This window comes from Chinchilla lanigera, unplaced genomic scaffold (genome assembly GCF_000276665.1).
Source record: "Chinchilla lanigera isolate Chin_1 unplaced genomic scaffold, ChiLan1.0 scaffold00004, whole genome shotgun sequence".
Classification (NCBI taxonomy): Eukaryota; Metazoa; Chordata; class Mammalia; order Rodentia; family Chinchillidae; genus Chinchilla; species Chinchilla lanigera.
The window spans coordinates 39212472-39234787 of NW_004955405.1; the positions used below are offsets into that span (position 1 = coordinate 39212472).

General features: G+C 41.6%; 1 protein-coding gene across 6 annotated transcripts in view; it reads right to left on the reverse strand.

Moving 5' to 3' along the window:
• Slc41a2 (solute carrier family 41 (magnesium transporter), member 2) overlaps nucleotides 1-22316 on the reverse strand; it is a 99394-nt gene that overhangs the window by 31076 nt on the left and 46002 nt on the right. For all 6 annotated transcript variants that reach the window (XM_005374600.2, XM_013518965.1, XM_005374602.2 and 3 more), the window contains exons 7-8: nucleotides 15088-15235; nucleotides 11353-11432 (exon numbers count right to left, since the gene is read on the reverse strand). In XM_005374600.2, coding sequence (XP_005374657.1) covers nucleotides 11353-11432; nucleotides 15088-15235 — 228 coding nt within the window. The remainder of the gene's footprint in view (nucleotides 1-11352; nucleotides 11433-15087; nucleotides 15236-22316) is intronic.

Sequence of the window (22316 nt, forward strand, 5' to 3'; positions counted from 1 at the left end):
GATTTAGCTCAGCGGCAAAAGCGCCTGCCTGGCAAGCGCAAGGTCGTGAGTTCGGTTCCCGGTACCGGAGGAAAAAAAAAAACAAAAAAAAATAATCATACTAAAGAGAAAGAGAGAACCAAACTAATGTTCTTAGAAATGAAAACAGACTTTGCCAAGATCCAGAAGATTATTAGTAACTATTCTGAGAATCTGTACTCTAATAAAATGAGAATTAAGAAGAAATGGATAGATTCCTAGATATCTATGAACTACTAAAGCTGAACCTGACGTTATAAAAGCCCTGAGTAATCAAATATCAGGCAATGAGACTGAATTGATAAAAAGAAAAAAAAAAAAAAAACTACCTCCTAAGAAAAGACCAAGTTCTGTTGGATTCATCGCTTAGTGCTGTAGGAACTTCAAGGAACATTTAATACCAATACTCCTCAAACTCTTTAATAAAACTGACTGAGAAGGAGCACTCCCAAAGTTATTCCTGGAAGCTAGCATTACCCAGATTTAAAACAAGGAATCAATGAAAAAAAGACAACTACTGGCCAATTTCTTTTATGAACATAGACGTGAAAATCCTCAACAAGTTATAGTACTGGCAAACACAATGCAACAAATCATCTGAAAGATCGTATGATAAAACCAAGCATGCTTCATCCTAGGGATGCAGGGATGGTTCAACATACACAAATCCAAAATTGTAATATATCACATTGATATGGGAAAGGGAATCAAATCTATGCCGTTTTGTACTTGAGTGCCATTTTAAAACCTAAGTTTCTGTTTCCTTAAGTTTTTTCTTGTAAATGTTGTCCTAGTTACCTAACCTGATACCACCCGATGCTTTGTCGTAGGACAGCCTGCTCCCTACGTAAAAGTCAAACACCTTTGTTCCTTTGTCGCAAGTTAAGCCCATGCTTTGTAAGAGTATTTCTATGGGTACACCAAATCATATCAGCACTCCCTAGACCTGGAACTAGACCTGGACTCGAACTCTGTAACTATTCTCCCCTCCTGCCCTTCAGGGTCGATGCTTGGTTATGTACTGGGCCCCAACCACCGGCTGATAAACTTGCTTGTCTCTGCATCTGGCCCCTGTGGGTGACTCAATTAAATAAGTATGTTTGCCACAACAACATAACCAGAAGCAAGGACAAAACTCACATGATTATATCGACAGATGCAGAAAAGCCTTTGATAAAATACATCATCCGTTTCTAATAAAACCCTGAAGAAACAGGTACAGAACAACCTTACCTCAATCTGACAGAAAGTCATTAACGACAAACCAACTGCCAACATCCCATGAAACAGGGAAAAGCTGAAAGCTTTCTCAAGTCAGGAAAAAGATAAGGATGTCCACTGCCACCACTCCTATTCAATCTAGTACTCAAAACATTAGCCAGAGCAATCAGTCAAGAAAGAAACAAAAAGGATACCTATAAAAGGGAAAAAAGTCAAAGTAGCATTATTTGCAGACAACATGATCCTTTACATACAAGACCCAAAAACCTCCTACAAATGAGTCCTATAATTAATAACCAGAATTTAGTAATGAAGGACACGAAATCAACTCACAAAACAGTAGTATTCCTGTACATCTACCATACAGAATTCACTGAGAAAGAAATTAGAAACATAATACCACTAACAATAGCATCAAGAAAAATTAAATACTTAAGAATTAAGCCAACCAAAGAAGTAAAAGACCTCTATCAAGAGAATTACAGTACTCTCGAAAAGGAGTTCAAAGAGGACAGATGTCCTGTTTCTGGATAGGCAGAAATAATACAGTCAAATGGGCATACTTCCCAAACTGTTATACAGCTTTAGCACAATCCCAATTAAAACACCGAGAGCATTCCTCACAGAACTACAGAAAACAGTCCTAAAATTTACATGGAACCAGAAGAGAACAGAACAGCAAAAGCAATCCTGGGCAAAGAGATAGGACACATCACAATTCTGGATCTGAAGTTATATTTCCAAGTAACAGGATAAAAGCAGCATGGCACTGGCACAAGAAACAGACAGGATCATTGGCACAGAATAGAGGGCACAGAAGCAATCCCAGGCACGTGCCCCTATTTGATCTTGGACTGAGTGACCAAAACCATAAACTGGACCGAGGAAAGACAGTGTCTTCACTAAGCAGTTCTGGGAAACTGGCTGTCCGCATGCAGAAGACTGAACCAAGACCCATGGATCTCACAGCATACTAAATTAAAATAAAAATGGATTAAAAACCTAAATGTTAAAACAGAAAGAATCTGCTGGCATATAAAACACTTAAAACTCTTGAATAGATATATATTTTAGGCGCCTTCATACTGCTCTCCACAGTGGCTGTACTGATGCACACTCCCACCAAGAGTGTGCAAGGGCCCCTACGTCCCACATCCCCCCCGCACTTGCGACGTTTCGCTGTTTGATAACAGCAATTCTTGCTGAAATGAAGAGTTATCTCGTGTAGTTCTGTCTGGCACTTCTCTCATGATTAGTGATAGGAAGCAATTTTTCAAATACCATTGGCAAATTATGTCTTTTGAGATCTGTTTTTTTAGTTTTATTGCCAGAACTGGGAACCTCAAATCCAGACTGCACTGGAATCACACTGAATATATCCAGTCGCACATCACTTAACCAGGGGGTTGTGAGGCGACTTTATCTCCGTGTGAAAACACACTGTGCACTCATGGGAAGCCTGCTGCAGCGGCACCAGGCAATATAAATCTATCCTGCTGGCGCACATGAGGCCTACTGTTGACCAAACTGTCACTCTGCGCACATCTAGGGAGTCACGTTTGTACAGGAGTAGTTAGAGGGCAACACAGACGGGATGTCTGAATCAGGACTGAAACCCAAAGGCTTTGACTACCCTGGGAAAGGTCAGACGGTGGTAGCCCTCTGACCAGGCGGTACAAACGGCTGCCACCCACCCGAGACCCAAGTTTCCTGAGAACACCACAGATTCTCCCTCCTGAACAACAGACGCAAGATTGCCTGGCTCCGTTTTTGCTTTTGTTACTGTCTGTAAAGAATTACCTCTTGTTGGTGGATGGTGAGTTCTCTTCCTGACAGTTCTGGAGACGATTTTAGGACCCAACCACAGGCAACTTCCCGTGGAGAAAGCAGGCCCCGGCAGCCTCCCCACCTAAGTGCTTTCCCGAGGTACAGACAAGGGTTACGCTAAGGAACAGAGGTGAGGACTTGCTCAAGGTCAGCTGCGTTACCTCTGCACTGCCTACTACTCAGTGAAGTTTTGGCATTCACTGAATTCTAAAAGATGAATTTGTTACTGGGGGAATAAAATTTTAATGTTTTTTAATCACAGAAAAAATGGAAGAGAAACGAGAAAAGCATGAACTCTCCCCTCCAAAGCCAAGAGTGATCTCTTTTAGTGCCAATGCACCAAAAATAAAGCAATTTAAATGCTACATTTTAAAAACTGAAATTGCAATGACTTTATTTTAAACTAAATGTAGCTTCACAATTTCCTTATCACGTCATTTGGTAAATAAAAAATTCATTAAAAGCAACCGTTCAGGATAATTTAAAATATAGTTCATCATAAAAATGTTTTAAAAATGCATCCCACAGAGCTCTGGAAAATTTTCTAAAGGAAAATAAATGTCTTTAAAACTGTGTTTAAAAATCACACCGCCGAGGTGGGAGAACCCTGCTCATGAATGTGAGCTCTGTTCTCTGCAGATTCCCGACGCTGGCTCCCACCACAGGGCCAACGCCACTGCCTCAGCCACTTGCCGTGACAGTGACAGGTAACTTCTCTGGGGCTCCTGTTTCCTCGTCTGAAAGTGAGGGTCACTTACAGACACCCCATAAGGATGCTGAGAGAACTGCATAAAGTAATGCGTGCATCAAAGACGCTGCAGACAGTGCAGGCCCAACAAATGTTAACCAGCATTACTAATAATTAAATGATTTACACAACTAGTATGTTTCTGACTTGCTGTTTCCTAACTGTGGGTTCTCACACTTAAAGTGATGGGGAATTCACTGGTCAAAGGATGCCTAAGGACTCTGCTGCTTTTCAAAAGTAACAAGTAACAAAAAGAATAAATTACTCAGCTCCTGTCTGTCCATATTCATTTATTATTCTGCTGTACTGGGGACTTAACCCATGGCCTTCGACTAAGCTACACGCCCAAGGCTTTTTTTTTTTTTTTTTTGAGGTATGGTCTTGGTAAGTCACTAAGTAGCCCAGGTAGCTGGGATCACAGGTGTGTACCAGCACACTCACCTGGGGGCCCGTATTTTAAATAATCATTTAAGCTGCCTTCTGTACATTCTGTGAACTTTTTACTAGAAGTTTGTGATAACTATTTTTAAAATCTGAATTTTCTAAATCTAAGCCCACTTTCCAAAGTAAACAACTAAAATATGACACTGAATAATTGGCATACACTGGTACTCATCTGCTAACAGTACACAAACAAAGCCAGTAACTTACTCCTTTAACTAAAAGAAAATCAATGTATCTTAGAAACTGAATGAGGTAAGAATATGTGATATACAACACACTTTCAGAAGGAAATATGGAAAAAGCAATGAGGAAGAAACCGGGGTGGGGGAAAAAGTCTTGTAATTATCTGTGGGTTTCTGTTCATAGTTCCCCAAAGGAGAAGAAACTAATGCTAAAACTGCACTTGAGCGGGGCAGATGTTTCGCAAATAGGAGGCAGATCAAGAGATGGCGGTGGAGGGGAGGTAGATGAAAGAATTAAGATGTGCTATGTACATTACCAGCCCCACACAAGGGATGTCAACACGTGCTGCAAACAGGTACTAAAAATCAATAAATAAAAGATTAAGTTAAAAAGTTAGGCTATCTAGTTGCTTGAAGGTGATTTATAGTTATGTAAAAGTACACATGGACCCACAGTGGAGGGAGCATAGAACTTAAAATACTTATACTGAGTTATTAACAGAAAAGTAGTTTGCATTGGGAAAAAAAGAAGTGTACTTAATGCAAAGCAAAAGACCTCATTCAGAGCTCTCCCCCAGCACTGGACGCTTCCCGTGGAAACGCACACACCGCGGCCCCTCTGGGGTCGTGCACGCTGCAGCTTGGGGCGGGGTGGAGCGAGGTCCCCTTTGGTGTTAGCTATGTGCCGCTTCCACGTAAACACAGCGTGGTGCACTGGTAGGTCTGAGACTCTCTACTGTAGCTGTGGCTTCCCCTGGATTGAGTTTAAAACAAAAAGCTACTGGTGATTATGTGCAGCTCTCTTTGAACACCCACAAGTGGTGGTTGAACTTTTTAAAACTGCTTTTATCTGTGTTACCATGTAACAGATTAACCTAAGAAAGGAACCCTTATAAATAATCGACTTACTGCGTCCTCTTCCCCGTGCTCCCGGACTTGCTGCATACTGCAGCTGAGGAAACCTAACTGATGCTACAACTGCACTAAATGAAAAATAAAATTAACAGATTTCAGAGATGGATACTGGAAAAACTTTTCCAGATTAAATGAAAACATTTCAGAGTAAACAATATAATTAGTGAAGGGACTAATTAAAGTGTTAGCCTCTCACGGTCTCATCATGATTGCTGGTTATATTTTCAAACTACTGCAAAATTATTACCTTGGAGTAGTTTCCTTTGATGTCAAAAATGCTTTCCTACTATCATAATATATACTATGTTTCCATTAAGAGCTTGTTATTAGCCTTTCTTTTAAATTATTTAAATTCTTCAGAGACTAATTGCATTATTAGAGCTGGTGGAGAACATCTAAAGATAGTCTCACATAAATTAAAAACATTAGTAAAAACAGCTTGTCAGTATACTAATTAGTGACATTCCTGAGTACCCACAGAACCTAATTTGAGGTATCTTCTGCTAGAATAATCTTAGTTGATAATAAAAACATTTGCTATAAGAAGAAATTATTAGCAGGTTCATCTAGGGACTATTTAAAATTCAAATTTCTGTTTTGTTAAATTTAGAAATATGTTTCCAGTAAATGTTTAGCATGCACAGCACAGGACATATTTCAAATCCTGTCAAGAATTCTTTTGCAGATATCCAAAGGAACCCGAAGTAAAAGTTCATGGTCTTAAAAAGCAATCCTTACAATCCACCCGATCCTAACCCAAATTACTTTTAGTTTCAAGAAATGCAATGATGTCGGAAGACACACCTTCCAATTTTTCATTGTTTTTTTTAGAAGAAACACATAGAGCCCCTCCCAGTGAAGATCCTTTCGCATAGCCGGGGGCAGGGACACTCACCGCCAGAGCTCTAGCCCATCATCTGTGTCACCCTCTCCGAGAACACCTGCACACCAATGGGGCGGGCGACTGGCAAAGTCCGTGTCTCCCATTTCACCAGCCAGACTGCATTTTCCAAGGGAAAAACCTGGCTCGTGTGTGTGTGTGTGTGTGTGTGTGTGTGTGTGTGTGTGTTCATTTTATGTGTAAGGCACATCTACGTATACAGTCCACAAGCGTCTATCTATACTCATCACGCACACGGATTATGCCCATCATTGCATATGTAGTACACTAACGGGACAAACAGTATCGCTCTGACTTTAGTATCGTAAGGGCGGGGGTATTTAGGGGAAAATATCTGAAATGCCTCCTTTAGAGGATGATGATGAAAAAAGCAGCGTGAGCAGCACAGCCCGAGGTCAGAACTCCCCAGCAAATGCACGCAAATGCACCACGGTTGTGTTAAGGTGGACCCTCTGGTCCTCTGCTCTCAGTGGCTGCCTGACACCTGGCGCGCTGTCCTGGTACACATAATTTCCTGTGTGCACTGTGACATCAGAAAGGTGAAGCACTGCCTGGGAAAATGTGTCTACTTTCCGGGCACAACTGAGGCTGGAGCTGTGAGTACCTTCCTCTCAGTCTCCACGCCCAACCTCGCAGCCTGCGTTTCCGCCTGTCTCTCCTGAGGTTAGGCACATCCGTCTTTCCAAAGCTACTGTGTAGCCCCTCGCTTCCCAGCCTGGCCCCCTCTGCCAGCATCCCCATCCCCTGCAGTCCGCCCTTCCTTCTCCTCCAGCTCTCTGCGTCCTTGCAAATGAGCGCAGTCTACAGCTTGTATCCTAGAAACAGCTCCACATTTTACTTCCAGGCATGGTGGAGTTCTACCTGAGTTCTCTCCTTTTCATAGTTCAACATTTAATGAGAAATTGAAAAAATGCTACTTCCAAGATTTTAATAGTTTTATACTAAATAGATACAAAAATAATATTATAAAGTATATAGGCCACAAAACCAAAAACCCAACCCATGTATTCACCGCCCTATTTAAAAAAGGAATACAGCTGCCCTGGAGGCTCCCAAGTCTGAGACCTGGGTGACTCAGTAAGACCCTGTCTCAAAATAAAAACAGCTGGGGACGCACCTCAGTGCAAAGCCCTGGATTCCATCCTCCGACCAAAGAAAAAGAGGCATCACGTTTATATTTAGTGCCTTCCATGCGCTTCCCACCCAGCTTCCTGCCTTCACAGTAACTGTCCTTAATTGTTTTTAATTCTCTTGCATTTCTTAGGTACCGCCATACTATATGTATAGTCTTAAATAATATGTCATTTAGTTTTGCATGCTTTTGAAGTTTATGTAAGTGAAATACTATATATTAAGTACTGGGAGTCATCATCGCTCTCATGTAAAATGTAACTCGTGCTCTTTCACTGTTAATAATATCCTCTGCTGAAATTATGCTTCCACTGACTTAACCTGCTACTCAACTGAATGGAACCCTCCAGCGACTTCCTAATCGCTGAACAAGTGGTCCCACTTGAGTCATCCTCCTCGCCACATTAATAGCTCTCTTTCCTCTCACAATTGCTCTCTAGCTTGAGTCTTTCTTCTTTCTACAAAACATCTTCCCTTGTAATACCTAAAGAGCTCCATCCAAACATTCCCTCCTATCCAGCGAGCACAGGAAGCAGACCCAACAGGAGGAAATGTTGAGAAACCAATATTAAACTAATTTCTCTAGTTACACACAGGAGAAATTAAAGAAAGTAGTAAGTGTTGCCATCATTGCCATTTTTATATAAAGAGAAGGAACCATTTTCAATTTTTGCTTCTTTAAATGCACCTCAACGGTTTCTGCTAATATACATGTAATTTTTGTTTATGTTCTAAGTTGTGTTATTTAATAAGATAATTTTCTCCAATTCAGTGACACATAGTTTGCAGCAAAACTAAATATATGCCCTAACTCATGCATTTATTCATTCAGTAATTACCAAATTTTAATGTGGTAGGCATTATTCAGAGAATCGTACAAAAAGGAAATTATCATTCAAAATGCACTGTAATAAAATTGCTCAAACGTACTTCGGAAGCATAGAAGAGCGAGCACTGGGCTCTGCTACAGAGCTGCTCCGCAGTGGAACTGACATTTTAATGGGGTCTGGATAAACGATCAGTACTTTGTATGAAGAAAAGGAGAACAGCAGTGAGTTCAGAAGAGCACCATGGAGACACAGGATGTGACTGACTGAGAGCGCCTGAGCAACAGCAAGAAGGGACTCTGAAGTGGACAGTGTGTGGGACCAGGGGGGCAGAGGTCTGGGCCGACAGGGCCCACTGTGTTATGATGGATAATTTGTACCTTATTCTCTAGGAAACAAAAAGCTGTGGTCTTTTTTTTTTTTTTTTTAAGTTTTCTATGATATGGGGATTGAACTCAGGGCCTTGCACATGCCAGGCAAATGCTCTACCACTGAGCTACATCCTCAGCCCTTTTTAATTTTAAAGCAAAGTCTTGCTAAATTGCCTAGACTGGCCTCGAACCCGAAATTCTTCTGCCTCAGCCTCTCCAGAAGCTGGGATTCCAGGCATGTGCTACCTTATGGTGTTAACTATCTTTAAGCAGGGGACATGATTAGTTTTGTTAGAAAGATAACTCTTGACAGCAAATGAGCATGACAGGTTAAACTGGGTGGCACAGGGGCAGGGAGGTCACTCATGGAGATCTATCCAGGAAAGATAATGAACAAAAGCAGGGGAAGGACAGACGAAAGCACTTGAGACTAATTCAGAAGTTATTTCAAGAGCCGGTAAATGGGGTGCAATGGCAAATGTCTATAACCCCAGTGACCTGGGAGACTAAGGCAGGAGGATCACAACTTTGAGGTCAGTCTGGGCAACTTAGCAAGGCTCCATCTTAAAATAATAAAAAGGGCTGAGGATGTAACTCAGGGATAGTGAATCCCCAGTAATACCCCGTACACATACACATACACACACACACACACACACACACACACACACACACACACACACACACATCCGAAGAGCTGATAAAAGTAGAGTATAAGTAGGAGAGGAAGTATGTGACTCTAGGATGTCCTCCTTGGGGTACTACATGGATAATAACATCACTCACTGACCTAGGAAACATGGAAAGAAGAGTGGGTTTGGGGGAAATACAGAGTTCACTTAGGAGCTTTTAGATCCTCTATGTGACAATATCCCATGTCAGGTTTGGACCTGGAAACGAACGTGTATGTGTCAAGCCTATAACTAAAGGGTTAAAGCCACATGACCAAACACACACACAAAAAGCCAAAACCACAGATCTCAGACTGCAAAAGCACATTATCAGAATCACCAGAGGGGCCCTGCCGCAGAGCTTCTCATTCAGGCCTGAGAACCTGCATCTGCAACCAGATCCCAGGCGGTGCTGCTGGTCTGGACTAGACAGTGTCACTTCTAAGACTGAAAATTGAGGATCAAGAAGACAGTCCTGAACCACACCGACACCTAAGGGAATTAGAAAGCAGGAACCAGCGAAGGGCAGGAGTTTCCAGAGAAAGGGATGAGGCCTGAGGGGCACACCAAATACTTTTGAGTTGTGGAACTAACTGAGTGAGGTGTGAAAATAACCGGACGAAGTAATCAGGAGGTCACCGAACAGCTTAGCGGAGCAGTAGAATAAGACGGAAGGGATGGAACGAGGTGAGAAAGCACGGACTGCACTGGAAAGTCTGCTGGAAAGAGGAGGAGAAGGGACAGAAGCCTGAGCAGGCAGAGCCCTTGGGAAAGGTGACTTAGGATGAACGACGCGGGCACACGGTAGCGCAGGAAGGGCGGACGGAGCGAGTCCCACGGGAGGCGTCCAGCTGCAGCCGCGTCAGTCAGTGTCTGACAGCAGCGTCCGCTCTGCTGAGGAGGCCGGAAGCTAGGCACACAGGTGGAGGGGAAGGCGAGTGAGGCACGCTGGGAGAGACCATGCCCGGGGCCTCTGGTTTCTCTGCAGCGTTGCCCTCAAGACGCCCTGAAGGAAAAAGCATGCTTTAGGAAGAAGAAAAACATGTAATACTAGATGGAAATCTGCATCCACACGAAGGAAAGAAGAATGCTGGAAATGCCAATTTACATGGGGAAATACAGAAAACAACATTTTCTATTTTAATCTCCTGTTAAAAATTGTTTAAAGCACAAATAACAATGTAAATATAGGGTTTATAACTAAGTAAAATGCATGACAAAAAAACATGGTAGGAAGAGTGGTAAATTCAACTCACATAAACCTCTTAATCCTACATGTAAAATAGTACATTATTATTTGAAAGTAAATTGTGATAGGGATATATGACATAAGCCCTACCAAATGTGGTCTTGGAATCTGAATAAAGCTTGGATCCAGAAATTCCAACAGCCAGCTATCAGAAGTTCCAGGAGAGATTCACAGAACATGTTCACATGACAAAGGTTTTAGGAAATTCCGAGGTCAAAAAATCTGTTTAACCTGATGTTTATCGAATATTTACTGACCACAGAAGTTACTCTGGAAATTACTACCACCTCATAGAACTAGGGAAATCCATTTTGGAGAATACTAATAGTTCTGAGAGATGTTAGTAAGTATTAAACAATATCCTAATCACAGTATCATCACTGCTATGCTTTACTTTAAATGATCTATGTATTTATGTATCTAATAAGACAGATAAATCAGTAGTAGTACATTGTAAGGGAAAAACCCCTCGTATTTTGGAATGAAGCAGATCTGGGTTTAAGTCTCACCTCACCACTTACCTGGATATGAAATCATGAACAAATTACTATCTTATTGTGAGGATTAAATGATATATAACTTGCAAAAAAAGAACTGTATGCTATGTGCTATGTTATGTACCTACTAAATGATAGCACATGATGAAGATGATGATCAACAGGGGTCCTCTAAACAGTACACCCCTAGCATACTGAAAATGAAATACAGGTCTCAAAAGCTCTGTCTTAGCTGTGCATGGTGGTACATGCCTGTAATGGATGGGACAGGAAGACAGACTTAAAAACTGAGCTCTAGGACTAACTATTGGTGCCTAAGAGTAAACAAGGGCTTGATATCTAATTCTTACCATTGATAACCGGCGTGTAAACCACAATCCCAACCAGGTTTGGGTCAGAGACAGTTGTGTCCAGAATAAGACCCCCAATGCTGAAAAAAACAGAGACACATAATTTATGGAAGGGGAAAGTACATGAAGTTGTCCTGTATATACATACACTCCTACTTTGGAAAATAAAATGTTTACACATTTTTAAAGTACAGTCAAAAGAAAAATATTTAAAGTAAAAATGAATGTCAAGACATTCATTTTTTGGAATGTCAAGACTTCCAAAAAGTTGGAAACAAAACATGATTTAGGTTACAGCCCCAGTCAGGGCTCTTGAGAAAAGAAAAAGCATATGCTTTAAATACATTAGGATGCCTGGAAGGACCCATAAGAAATTATTAACCATGTTTATTTCTAAGGAGTGAGATTGACAGGGAACTGATAATCACTATATAGCCTGCTTATTATTTTTTAAGCTGCTTAATTTATTAATCTTCTAATTTAAAAAATTATAAAAAGTTATCTTTTCATATTTGAAGTAAGTAAGGCATTAAACAGACTTCGGGTTTGGTGGAGTGGTGGTTGTTGTTTGTTTTCTGAAACAGGGTCTTCCTCTGTTGTCCAGGCTGGCCTTGAACTCATTATGTAGTATGGGATTACAGGCATGTCCCACAACATCTGGCAAAGGGATACTTTTTTTTATTGTGTTAAAACTAGATAGAGTTAGAATGTGTTTTATCATTGGTAAATTAAAATAATAACTGCATTGATGTGGTGACACAGGCCTGTAATCTTAGTGCTTGGGAGGTCAAAGCGACCTGGGATAGGCGGGGAGTTCCAGATCATCTGACCACAGAGCTGATCAGGAAAAGTCCAGAAAAGTATTTTCAATATAATATAGTGGCAAGCCCTACACTCTCACTGTGTCAAAGGAACTTGGAGACTTAATTCTTAAATTTCCAAAATGATTAATAATTGGTTTACTTCAATCTGCTGGTCTGAGTTATAAAACAAGGCCAGTTCCAATATTCCATAGGATCCTGCTGCCTAAATTTTTCAGGAAAATGTTACTCACATTACATCAAAATGAACTATATGCTATCACAGAATGGGACTGTCAAAATATCAGATCAAATGATCTTACCACTACCTGGTAGTTAACAGTGGAAATTATTATTTCCTTTATTAATTCTTTAATAAAATAAAATGTTTTAAAGTCTCTATTAAGGTATACTATAGCTGGGTGTGGTGGTGCATACCTGCAATCCCAGCACTCCAGAGGCTGAAGCAGGAGGATTGCTGTGATTTGGAGGCCAGCATGGAATCCCTACCTGCGGTTTAGCCACAAAGTATATCTGATACCCTCATGTGGACATTTTTCTTTGCCTCATATTTCTCTTCACTGTTAAGGTATCTATTACTAATCCAGCCTCAAGTGTGTAATGCTAACGAGATGCCGCTCATTACACCAAATGTATCCCGTAGCAAATGTATTCCATGGTCTTCCCCTGTCAGAGCCACTCTTCCCTTGGGCATGGTGCTCCTGGCAGGCATACTGGCTGGTCCCCAGCCCTGGGCACAGCTGCCCCTCCCTTCGTCTCTCCTGCTGGATCCTGGTCTGGGAACTCCCACAGGACCCGGCTGCAGGAATCCTCCAGGAAAAAGCAGTCTGTGCTACAGAAAAGAGCCACCTGCTGTCACAGAGTGGGATTCTTCATTCCTCTGCCTTCTGTTCTGATTTATTTCCTCCCTTTGACAGAACACACTTTTTATCAGCTTCAAATGAAGGGGCACGGGGAAGTGCATTTGATGAGATCTTGCCTGCCTGAGAATTTATTTAATCTTGTCTAATACTGAGCTGTATTTTATGTCCAAAATGATTTTCCTTCAGACTTTGAAGAAATCACTTCTGGTGCTGCTGTTAGACGTCCTTCACGTGTAACTTCCTGCTTTTCCTCTGGAAGCTTTGGTGGCTTATGCAGTGCCCTCCCCCAGGGCCTCCAACCTGGAAACCGTGTCTTCTGTCCTGGGGAATCTCCTCACCTGGATGCTCTGAGTTTTCCCTGCTTGTCACACGCCTCCTCCTGCCCACCTCTTTGTTTCCCATTCTGCGTTACTGGAGAGTTCTTCACCTTCATCTTCTAACTTCTCTACTTCTGCTATTCATTTAAATTTCCAAAGCTCTTCCTGTTTTTCAAATCCTCATTAGACCATCCTGTTCTTACACTGTGGGTGCTACAGTTTCCCTTGTTTCTCTGAGGACACGGACAACACGGTAGTTTGCTGAGGTTTTTCAACCACACCTGCCCTTCGAGTGCCTCTTTTGGTCACATCAGACGCCCACCCCAAACGTCGGATATCCCTCCACTGCCTGCCCGTCCTTGCACAGCCCTGGACGCATGCTCGGTGCACACAGGTAGACAGGCAGAGACGGTGACCAAGGGCTGCCACACTGAAGAGCATCAGGTGGGCTTGCCGCGCTTGCGCTGAAGGACCGGGCAGTGCCAGCCTCCGCAGCCTTTGCTTTTGCGCTGCGCAGTTTCCCAGAGGATCTGCCTACTTTCTGCCTGGGATATAAACCTGCCTGCCAGTGCTCTACGTGCACAGAAACGGAAGTGGGACAAGGTTCTCCCTGCCCAGTGTGTAGACTTCCAGTTCGTCTTTACCTTTCGGAGCGCTTAATCCGCATCCTCGCCTACACAGCTGTTTGTGTTAGCCCATCCACAGGTCCTGCTGCCAAAGGGGAGGGACTCATCGGGGTGCAGGCTGGAGCACGGTGCGGGAGGCAGACAGTTCGTTACCTTAGCTTCTGCCCATCTTCACACCTCAGCTTTCAGAAGACGCCAGTGCGTCCGGATGGCTAGTGTGGCCCATGTCACTGTAAAGCCCCTCTGGGTTTCTCAGGTTCCGATCTGTTTGCCTCTGACAGCTGGTCAATTTTCCCTTTTTTCTTTCTGCTTATGTACTGAGCAACCATCCCTCTGATGCCTACCTTTCTACATTTTTATATCTCTCACCTGCTGTCTTTTCTGCTCCTCTTCTGTCTTAATGGTTTTTTAGTATTTTCATTCTTTTATAATCACTTTAGTAGTTTCAGGGAAGAAGATAAACATGTCTTAACTTCTTATGTTTAACAGGAAATTCATACTCATTTCTTGGTTACCCTCTTCACCAAATGTACAATGAACATCTTATCATGGCAAGAGAAACGCTGCAGTGTTATTTTTAATTTTTAATCATCCACTTCCGGTCTATATTACAATTTATTTAATCAGGTGTTATTTAAAGGTGCTACACCTTTAACTGTTCCCTTTTAAAATTAAGAACTCCAATGTAATGAAGATTCTTGCAACTAAGTCTTCTGCATACATCCTTAATTATATACTTAAGTTTCTCAATGTCCTAGATGTGGAATTAGTCAAATGACACATATATCTCTTAAGACTCTGATACTTACTTGAGCAACTTGCTAAATGTCCTTGCCAGGTTAACACCACACACACACACCCCACTGAATTTTACTCATCAATCTGATGGTTTTGGTTGGAGAGAAATGCAAAAGGGGTGGCCAATTCAAATTTCAGTACATCCACTAATTTCAGTAACTCTGTAACTCTGATCCCTTATTACCTGAGGGAAGTATGAACTGGCCATATAAAATGGTTAATTAAAAAAACCAGGTAGGTTATTTCACATGCACATTACGGACATGCACACAACACACACATGTGCACACACACGCACTCTGCTACTAACCTGCTTATGACCATAGCTGTTATGACAGGTTCCCAGCCTGAGTACAGAACTGTCCTGGTAGCTGGATGCTTGGCTGCTATTATAATCCAGATAGGAGTCAGAGCCAAGAAAAAGACACCAACTAATGGAGAAATGTAGTAATAGGTCTCTGAAATTAAAAAGAAGGACAATATTTCAATCTCTCTTTCTTCAAGTAGCAAATCTAAATTAACAACAGTAAAATTTTACTGGGTGATATAATACTATCAAACATATTATCATGTCTTACATTTTTGATAAATTTCAAACAGATTAGTACTATAAGTACAATTTTAAAATTAAGTAATATGGTTAAAAATACATTAATTCAACAAACATTTATTATGAAATAGCTGCACGGCACACATGAGAATAGTAACAACAGAATTAATAAGAACAAACAGTAAAAAGCTACTTAACAGACTGCCATATTCTGTGCTACTCCTCTGTGGTAGATGTCTTACCTGATCACCATTACTCATTCCCTCTCCATTCCTGTTATGCTTCTCTGGAGAAAGGGAGGAAAGAAACCTCTCTCCTCATTGGCTGTGGGCTTGGTCATTTGCCTTATTCATAGACATGATTTATGCCATCTCTAAAAAAAATTTTAAGTGTGCTTTCAGAAAGAGCTGTGTGTGTGTCTGAACTGTTCAGACACACAGGCACGTCTGAGAGAAGGGCAAGAAATGAGATGAGCTCTCCAACAGGCTGGGACAAGGCTGAGGCAGAGGGATTCAGAGGGCAGAACGCTGAAGGAAAGGGAGCTATAGGGACGGCACCTGAGAACTGCACAAGCTACACACACACAGGACGCTCCACAAAGCAGTTCAAGAATAATCAGGGAGGTGTAAACTACAAAATCCCAAGTTTACAAGGGAAGTCACTACAGTGACTGACCCTGCAGAGAGGCCTCTTTGAACTCTGTGAGGACTAAGTACAGACCTGAGAAAGATCCCACCCTAGAATAATGTACCGGCTGTACATCTGCCCCAATGTAACCTTAAAGCAGGCCTCAACAGCCCACGCTAATCTATAAATACCTGCCCACAAGAATAAAGTTCAACATTCTTATAGAAAAAACCAACTGAACACTTAACTATACTACACTTACCAGTGTCTAGCATCCAGCCTAACCGCGAATCTGGAATATCTGATGCTATTGAAAACAAATCTATGACATTCTGCTTACTTTAGATAGTTCACTTATCTCACAAAGTTTTCAAATTTTTCAAGTGATCTTTACAAAACTAATAAATTAAACGTATAAACTTAGTAACTTAAGTGTTAAAAAGTATTCAAGTAATGTATACAAATTTGGTAGGATTTCTCTTTAACAATCACAAGAAAAATCAATTATAAATTTAAAAATGGAATTGATGGGTAAGTTACAAGTATATAAGTACGCACTGCCTCTTTAGCATAAAACTATTCATTCCATGAGTTTGATTTTTAAATATTTTTATACTTAATTCTAAATCTCCCTATGGTTCAAAGTTTTGTATCCTTTATTTTAACAGGTGTATCTTCCCAAAGCATTTTTGCTGATACCATTTTAGCTGATCAAAGTTTTATTATCAATATTTCAGCCAAGATATTCCTGGGATTCTTCCTGATAACTCTAATATACACTGTGTCTAGTAAGGACATTATAAATTAAAGGTAAGAGTTGATCTCACAGTTCTTGTAGCCAACAACCACAAAGTTAAATGTCCCATTTTTCTATTAGCTCACAGAATTCTGTAACCCTTGCTCTCTTATTGTTGATTACATTTTTTATTTCTTTAGATTCCTAAAATGTTTGTTTGTTTGTAAATAGGGTCTTGCTATGTAGTTCAGGCTGGTACTGAATTCACTATGTATCTCAGGCTGGTCTTGAATTCATGGTAATACTCTTGCCTCACCTTCCCGCGTGCTGGGAATTATAGGCACGTGCCACCACGCCTGGCTAGATTCTTAAAATACTTCAAGTTCTCCCACCTATGATTAAAGACATTTGAAATAGAAACTGAAAATTTTCACTTTTTCCTATCAGGTAGAAATAAGCCCTTATTACAGATATTAACATAATATATAAACATATTTTACATTTATGTGTCTGTCTAGATTTGCCAACACATTCAAAATTATACTGACAAAAATTGTTTTTACATTTTCTTCCATTTAAAGGAATATGACTAACGCTACATTTAGTGTTATTTTTTCCATTATGTTTTAAAAGATGAAGAAAAAATTTGTTGAATGGATTCCCAGATCTTGTAAACCATTAGATAATGGGAAGGGACATCTCGATGAACAAGCATTCCTGCCTCCTGAAATAATTACAGTTGCCGATAATCTCTCTGCTGGGCAACGGAAAGCCACAAGCACTGAAACCACGGAACACAAGGAAAAGAACTGCCCAGCCCACTCAGTTCACCTCAGGATTTCTCAGGTCAAGACAGGACGACCACGCCAGGCTTTAAAGAAGTTACCCTTAACATTACACCTCTGGGAGCACATCTGGAATGGAAAAGGCGCCTGCCACCCTACCCCCAAATCATTGACCTGTATTTTCAAAGAAGAAAAACTTTTCTCAGTGGAGAAACTAAAAATACTGAGTGAACAGTTACCACATGACCCAGGAATTCTCCTGGATATGTGCGCAAGAGAACTGAAAACATGTATGAACATCAAAACTTGTACACAAATGTTCACAGCAGCAATATTCGTAATAGCCTAGATAGGGAAGGAACCCAATGTCTGTCAAATGGTGACTGGATAAACAAAATGTAGTATATATCCATTTATCCAATAGAGCATTATTCAGCCATAGTGTTAATCCATACACTGGGATATGATTCATCACTTAATAAGCTGAAGCAGTGATCCATGCTACAATACAGGCGAAACTTGAAAACATTATGCTACCTGAAAGGCGCCGGGCACCAAAGGTCACACATATATGGCTTCATTTTCATGAAATTTCCAGAAAAGACAAATGTAAAGCAACAGAAAGTAGACTTGTGGTTGCAGGAGTGGGAGAGGATTGAATAAGCACTACTGCTAAAGCCACGGGGCTCCTTCTGGGGATGATGAAAACGCTCTTGAAGGAGGTCATGGTGACGGCTGCACAATCCTATGACTATACCCAAGCCAGCGAATGAGTCACTTTAGAAAGTGCGTGGTATGTGGCCTACAGTATACCCAAATTTTTAAAATTCTAATGATGGAAAATAAAGGAGGGAGGAGGGAAGTTTATTGTATTAGTCAGCTTCCCTGTCCCTGGGAAAAAATATCCAACCCTGGCACTTAAAAGGAGCAGAGGTTTATCTGGCTCAGTTTTCTGGGGTTCAGTCCATGGTCTCTGGCTCCACAGCAGAAACAGCGTGCAAGAGGGCTGGCAGAGGAGCCACTCACCCTGTGGCGGCCATCAAGCAGGGAGAGAAGGAAGAAGCGGACGGGAAGGAGCGGATGGGATCATGCCCTCCCAGCTCACACTGCAGCGACCCACCCTGCTGACCAGGTCCACCTCGGAACCCAAGACTTCTGGGAGATACTTCAGGTCTAAACCAAAACATTTATATTCTTTAACAATGCCAATGTCAGTGTCAAAGATACATACAGAAAAAGAAAAGGTAAACCAAGTGGGGTAAGGTTAGTATTTGGTGAATATAAGTAAAAGATATGCAATGTTTTTCTACTATTTTTATTTTTTATAACTATTTTATAAATATAACATTATCTTCAAATAATAGTTTCTTAAATATTAAAAGGAATGGGAAAACTATGATAAAACCAAAATCCTCGAACTATAGATGTGTTCTGTTTCAATTTGGTATTTAACAGATACCACAAAATTAAAGAATTACTTTTGGAAAACCACTAATGACACAATCAGCAAGAGAAAAATGGCCAATTAATAGCCAACTATGAACCTCTACGTCAACATTAAAACAAAATAATGTCTTCTAAATGACACTCGTTTAGAAGATCCTAGTTAAAATAATACTTTGTATTAAAATCTCACCAGCATAGGTGCAATGGTAAGCTGATAATGGCCCACAGAGATATGGAGAAGCTGTGTTACCTTATGCAACAAAAGGGGCTCTGCAGATGGGACTGCATCAAGGATTTTGAGATGAAAATCGCATCCTGGATTACTGGTGTGAGCCCTCAATGTAATCATGGGTGTCTTTGTAAGAGGGAGGCAGGATAAGATTTGGATACAGAAGAGGAGCTGAGGATGTCACAGGGGAGCGCAGACAGGAGTAATGTGCCTACGACCGAGGGACACCACAGCCACCACAAGGTGGAAAGGCACAGAATGGACCCTCCCTGGGCCTCCCGAAGGACCCCTTTCCACCCAGACTGTATTGGTTCTCATGGATCATATGGCTTCTAGCCTTCAGATGCTAAGAAAATACATTTCTGTGGCCTTAAGCCATAAAGTTTGTGGTAATATGCTACAGCAATAGAATGTGAATATAGGAGAGGTAAAACTTTTTGTTCTTTAAGCCTAGGAAATGCCCACAACATTAGCGTTCATTCTGAGCCACAGGCAAACACACAGCCAAAGTGGTTCAAACTGCTCCGACTCCACTTCCCTGTCCAACATAATCACTTTCTTTGGAATTCATGGCTTTACCTCTTATTACACTGTTGGTGACATTTTTCAACTACTATTATATCATTTCATTAGTAGCATTCATCATTCTCTAACTTCTTCCAGAATAGTAACCATAATGACTGACAACTTTAATATTCTAGCTGTTTCTGTCTGGACAACAGGCACTGTACAGTGCAATTGTTTCTAAATGCCCATTAATAACTACCACAATTTCTCAGGAAACGGATATTCTAGAAATCGCTTGAAACTAAGGTGGCACAGTGTTGAAAATCCCTCACGTGCAGTGACACCCATTTAGATTCATCTCCATTCTACTCACAGCAACACAGCAAGGCAGCGAGGTCTGGAACGCCTGGGGAATGACCAGGCAGCACTCTCTCTCGCCTCACAGACTGACATGCCCTGAGGTGACTGCTACTGCACTTCTGCTGTAACTAAGCTACATCCTTAAAGGTAACCTTGAAGAGCAAGAAATCAATCGGCTTGCCTTTCAGATCTTGCCTCAAAAGAGAAAAGCTGGTAATTCTTTCAAGTCAATAAATATCATGTACATAGAGAATTACATAGCCATGTAGCTATAAATACTTCAAAAGGAGTTTTTAAAAAGTCTCCTTAAAGTTATGCAAACAAGGCAACAATTTTGTGTATGGTGTTTTCATTATTGGCCCAATTTGGGTTCTAACAGCTTTTAAAGATGACTGTATGCTAAAGATGAGTGTATGAGTGCGTAAGTACCTTTGTCTTCTTTCTGTAATCACACAAAAGCATGTTATTATCTAGACCTTAGATTTCCCCATTTCCGCTTCCAGTCCCACTTGAAATAGATTTCTAGCTATATGCTACCATTCTTATTTTTCTATACTGATACTAATCTCTAGAAACCTCCCGCTGGCAACATGTCCTGCCAATATTTCCCCAATACTATGTGCTCTCATCAAAGGAATTGTTTGTTAGTCTATTACCTTATTGGACAGTTACTGCGCCAAAGTCATTTGGAGGTTATCTGTCTTCCATTTTCTGTGCATACATATAGCACCTTCTGGATAGCTTTGAATCCCATTAATTAGAGCATTTTCAAAAGGAATGATGTGCTACAGTGCTATTTATTTAAAATCTGCTATATGGCACTATAGGATGCTACAAAGAAATTAAATGAATAAAAGAAAAACATTTTTGTCCTTAAGAAGCTTATCTTCTCCAAAGGCCAGGTATTGTATTTATACAAAAAGCTATAATCGCTGGCCAAACAAAAAGAATGTTGTAAGAGAAGCATCAATAAAATGCAAGTGGAATTCAGAGGAAAAAAAATCATCCAAGATTAGGAAAATCTATAAACTTATGGAAAGTGAGGCTTCACACTGGTCTTGACGGGAAGGACAGGATGAGTGGTGTGGGGTCGGGGGGTGACCATAAAGAAGAAAACCTACAGGAGGTGCGGGAAATCCATGAGCAGCCGGCCTCGTCTGCAGGGAAGACAGCAGGAGAGGCTGGCAGGAGCCTGAGCTCCCTTTCTCCAGGAGACTAAGGTCCTAACTGTCCAGTACGCAAGTTATTCCGAGTGACTGGAAAGAGCAATGGAGTAAGCAGAGCTTTGGGTCTGTCTGCTTTGCTCTTCTGTCCTTCTCCCCCCACATCTCCCCGTTAGGAAAAGCAGAGAGGTGAAGCGGGAGACCCCACAGTCACATCAGCTATCAGAAATGAGCACACGTGAACAGGAGCAAAGGAAAGGTAAAACAGGGCACCAAGCGAGCGGACCGTACGCGGGAGGGCCGTGCAGTCACTTCAGAACATTCGAAGTCCTACTTCAGGGGACGCTTCCTCTGCTTCCCTGCAGATGTGTAAGGTGCACAACACGATGACTGCAGTCAGGCCAATTCCCATGCATCATTTCCTCTACCCGTTCCCTCTCCCTTTGTAAGAGCACCTGCAGTGGAGTCTCAGCAAACTTGCAGTCCACACCAAGGATTACAGGCACAGTCCTCATGCTGCACGTGACTTCTCCAGTCACTGGCCACACACGGATGCACTGGGTGCCCTGACCTACTCCCCGCCCCCGATCCCTGTAACTACCCTTCTACTTTGTTTCTATATATCTTTTAAAAAATTCCATACAAATGAAATCCCGCAGCATTTTTTCTTTGTGTCTGGCTAATTTTGCTTAGCACAACACCCTATGGGTTCATCCCTGGTGTTGTGAATGGTGGATCTCCTTTTAAAGATTAATATTCCACTGTGTGTGTGTGTGTGTGTGTGTGTGTGTGTGTGTGTGTGTGAGACAACTTCTGCATCCACTCATCCACTGCCAGGCACATAGGCTGCTTGTGCATCTTGGCTACTGTGAGAACACTGAAGGGAATACGGGAGTACAAACGTCTTCTCCACGAGGCACTGGTTTCATTCATTTCCAAGGGGGTCTCGCTGGGGCACAGACAGCGATAGCCCCGTTTTCACTTGCCTGCTGAACTCCCGAACAGTTTTTGTGACAGTGCCACCAATTTACATCCACACCAAGAGCACACAGGTTGTCTTCCCTGCGCACCTTCACACACTTGTCATCTCTTGTTTGAGGGGGAACAGCCTCCCTAACAGGTCTGAGGTGAGGTCT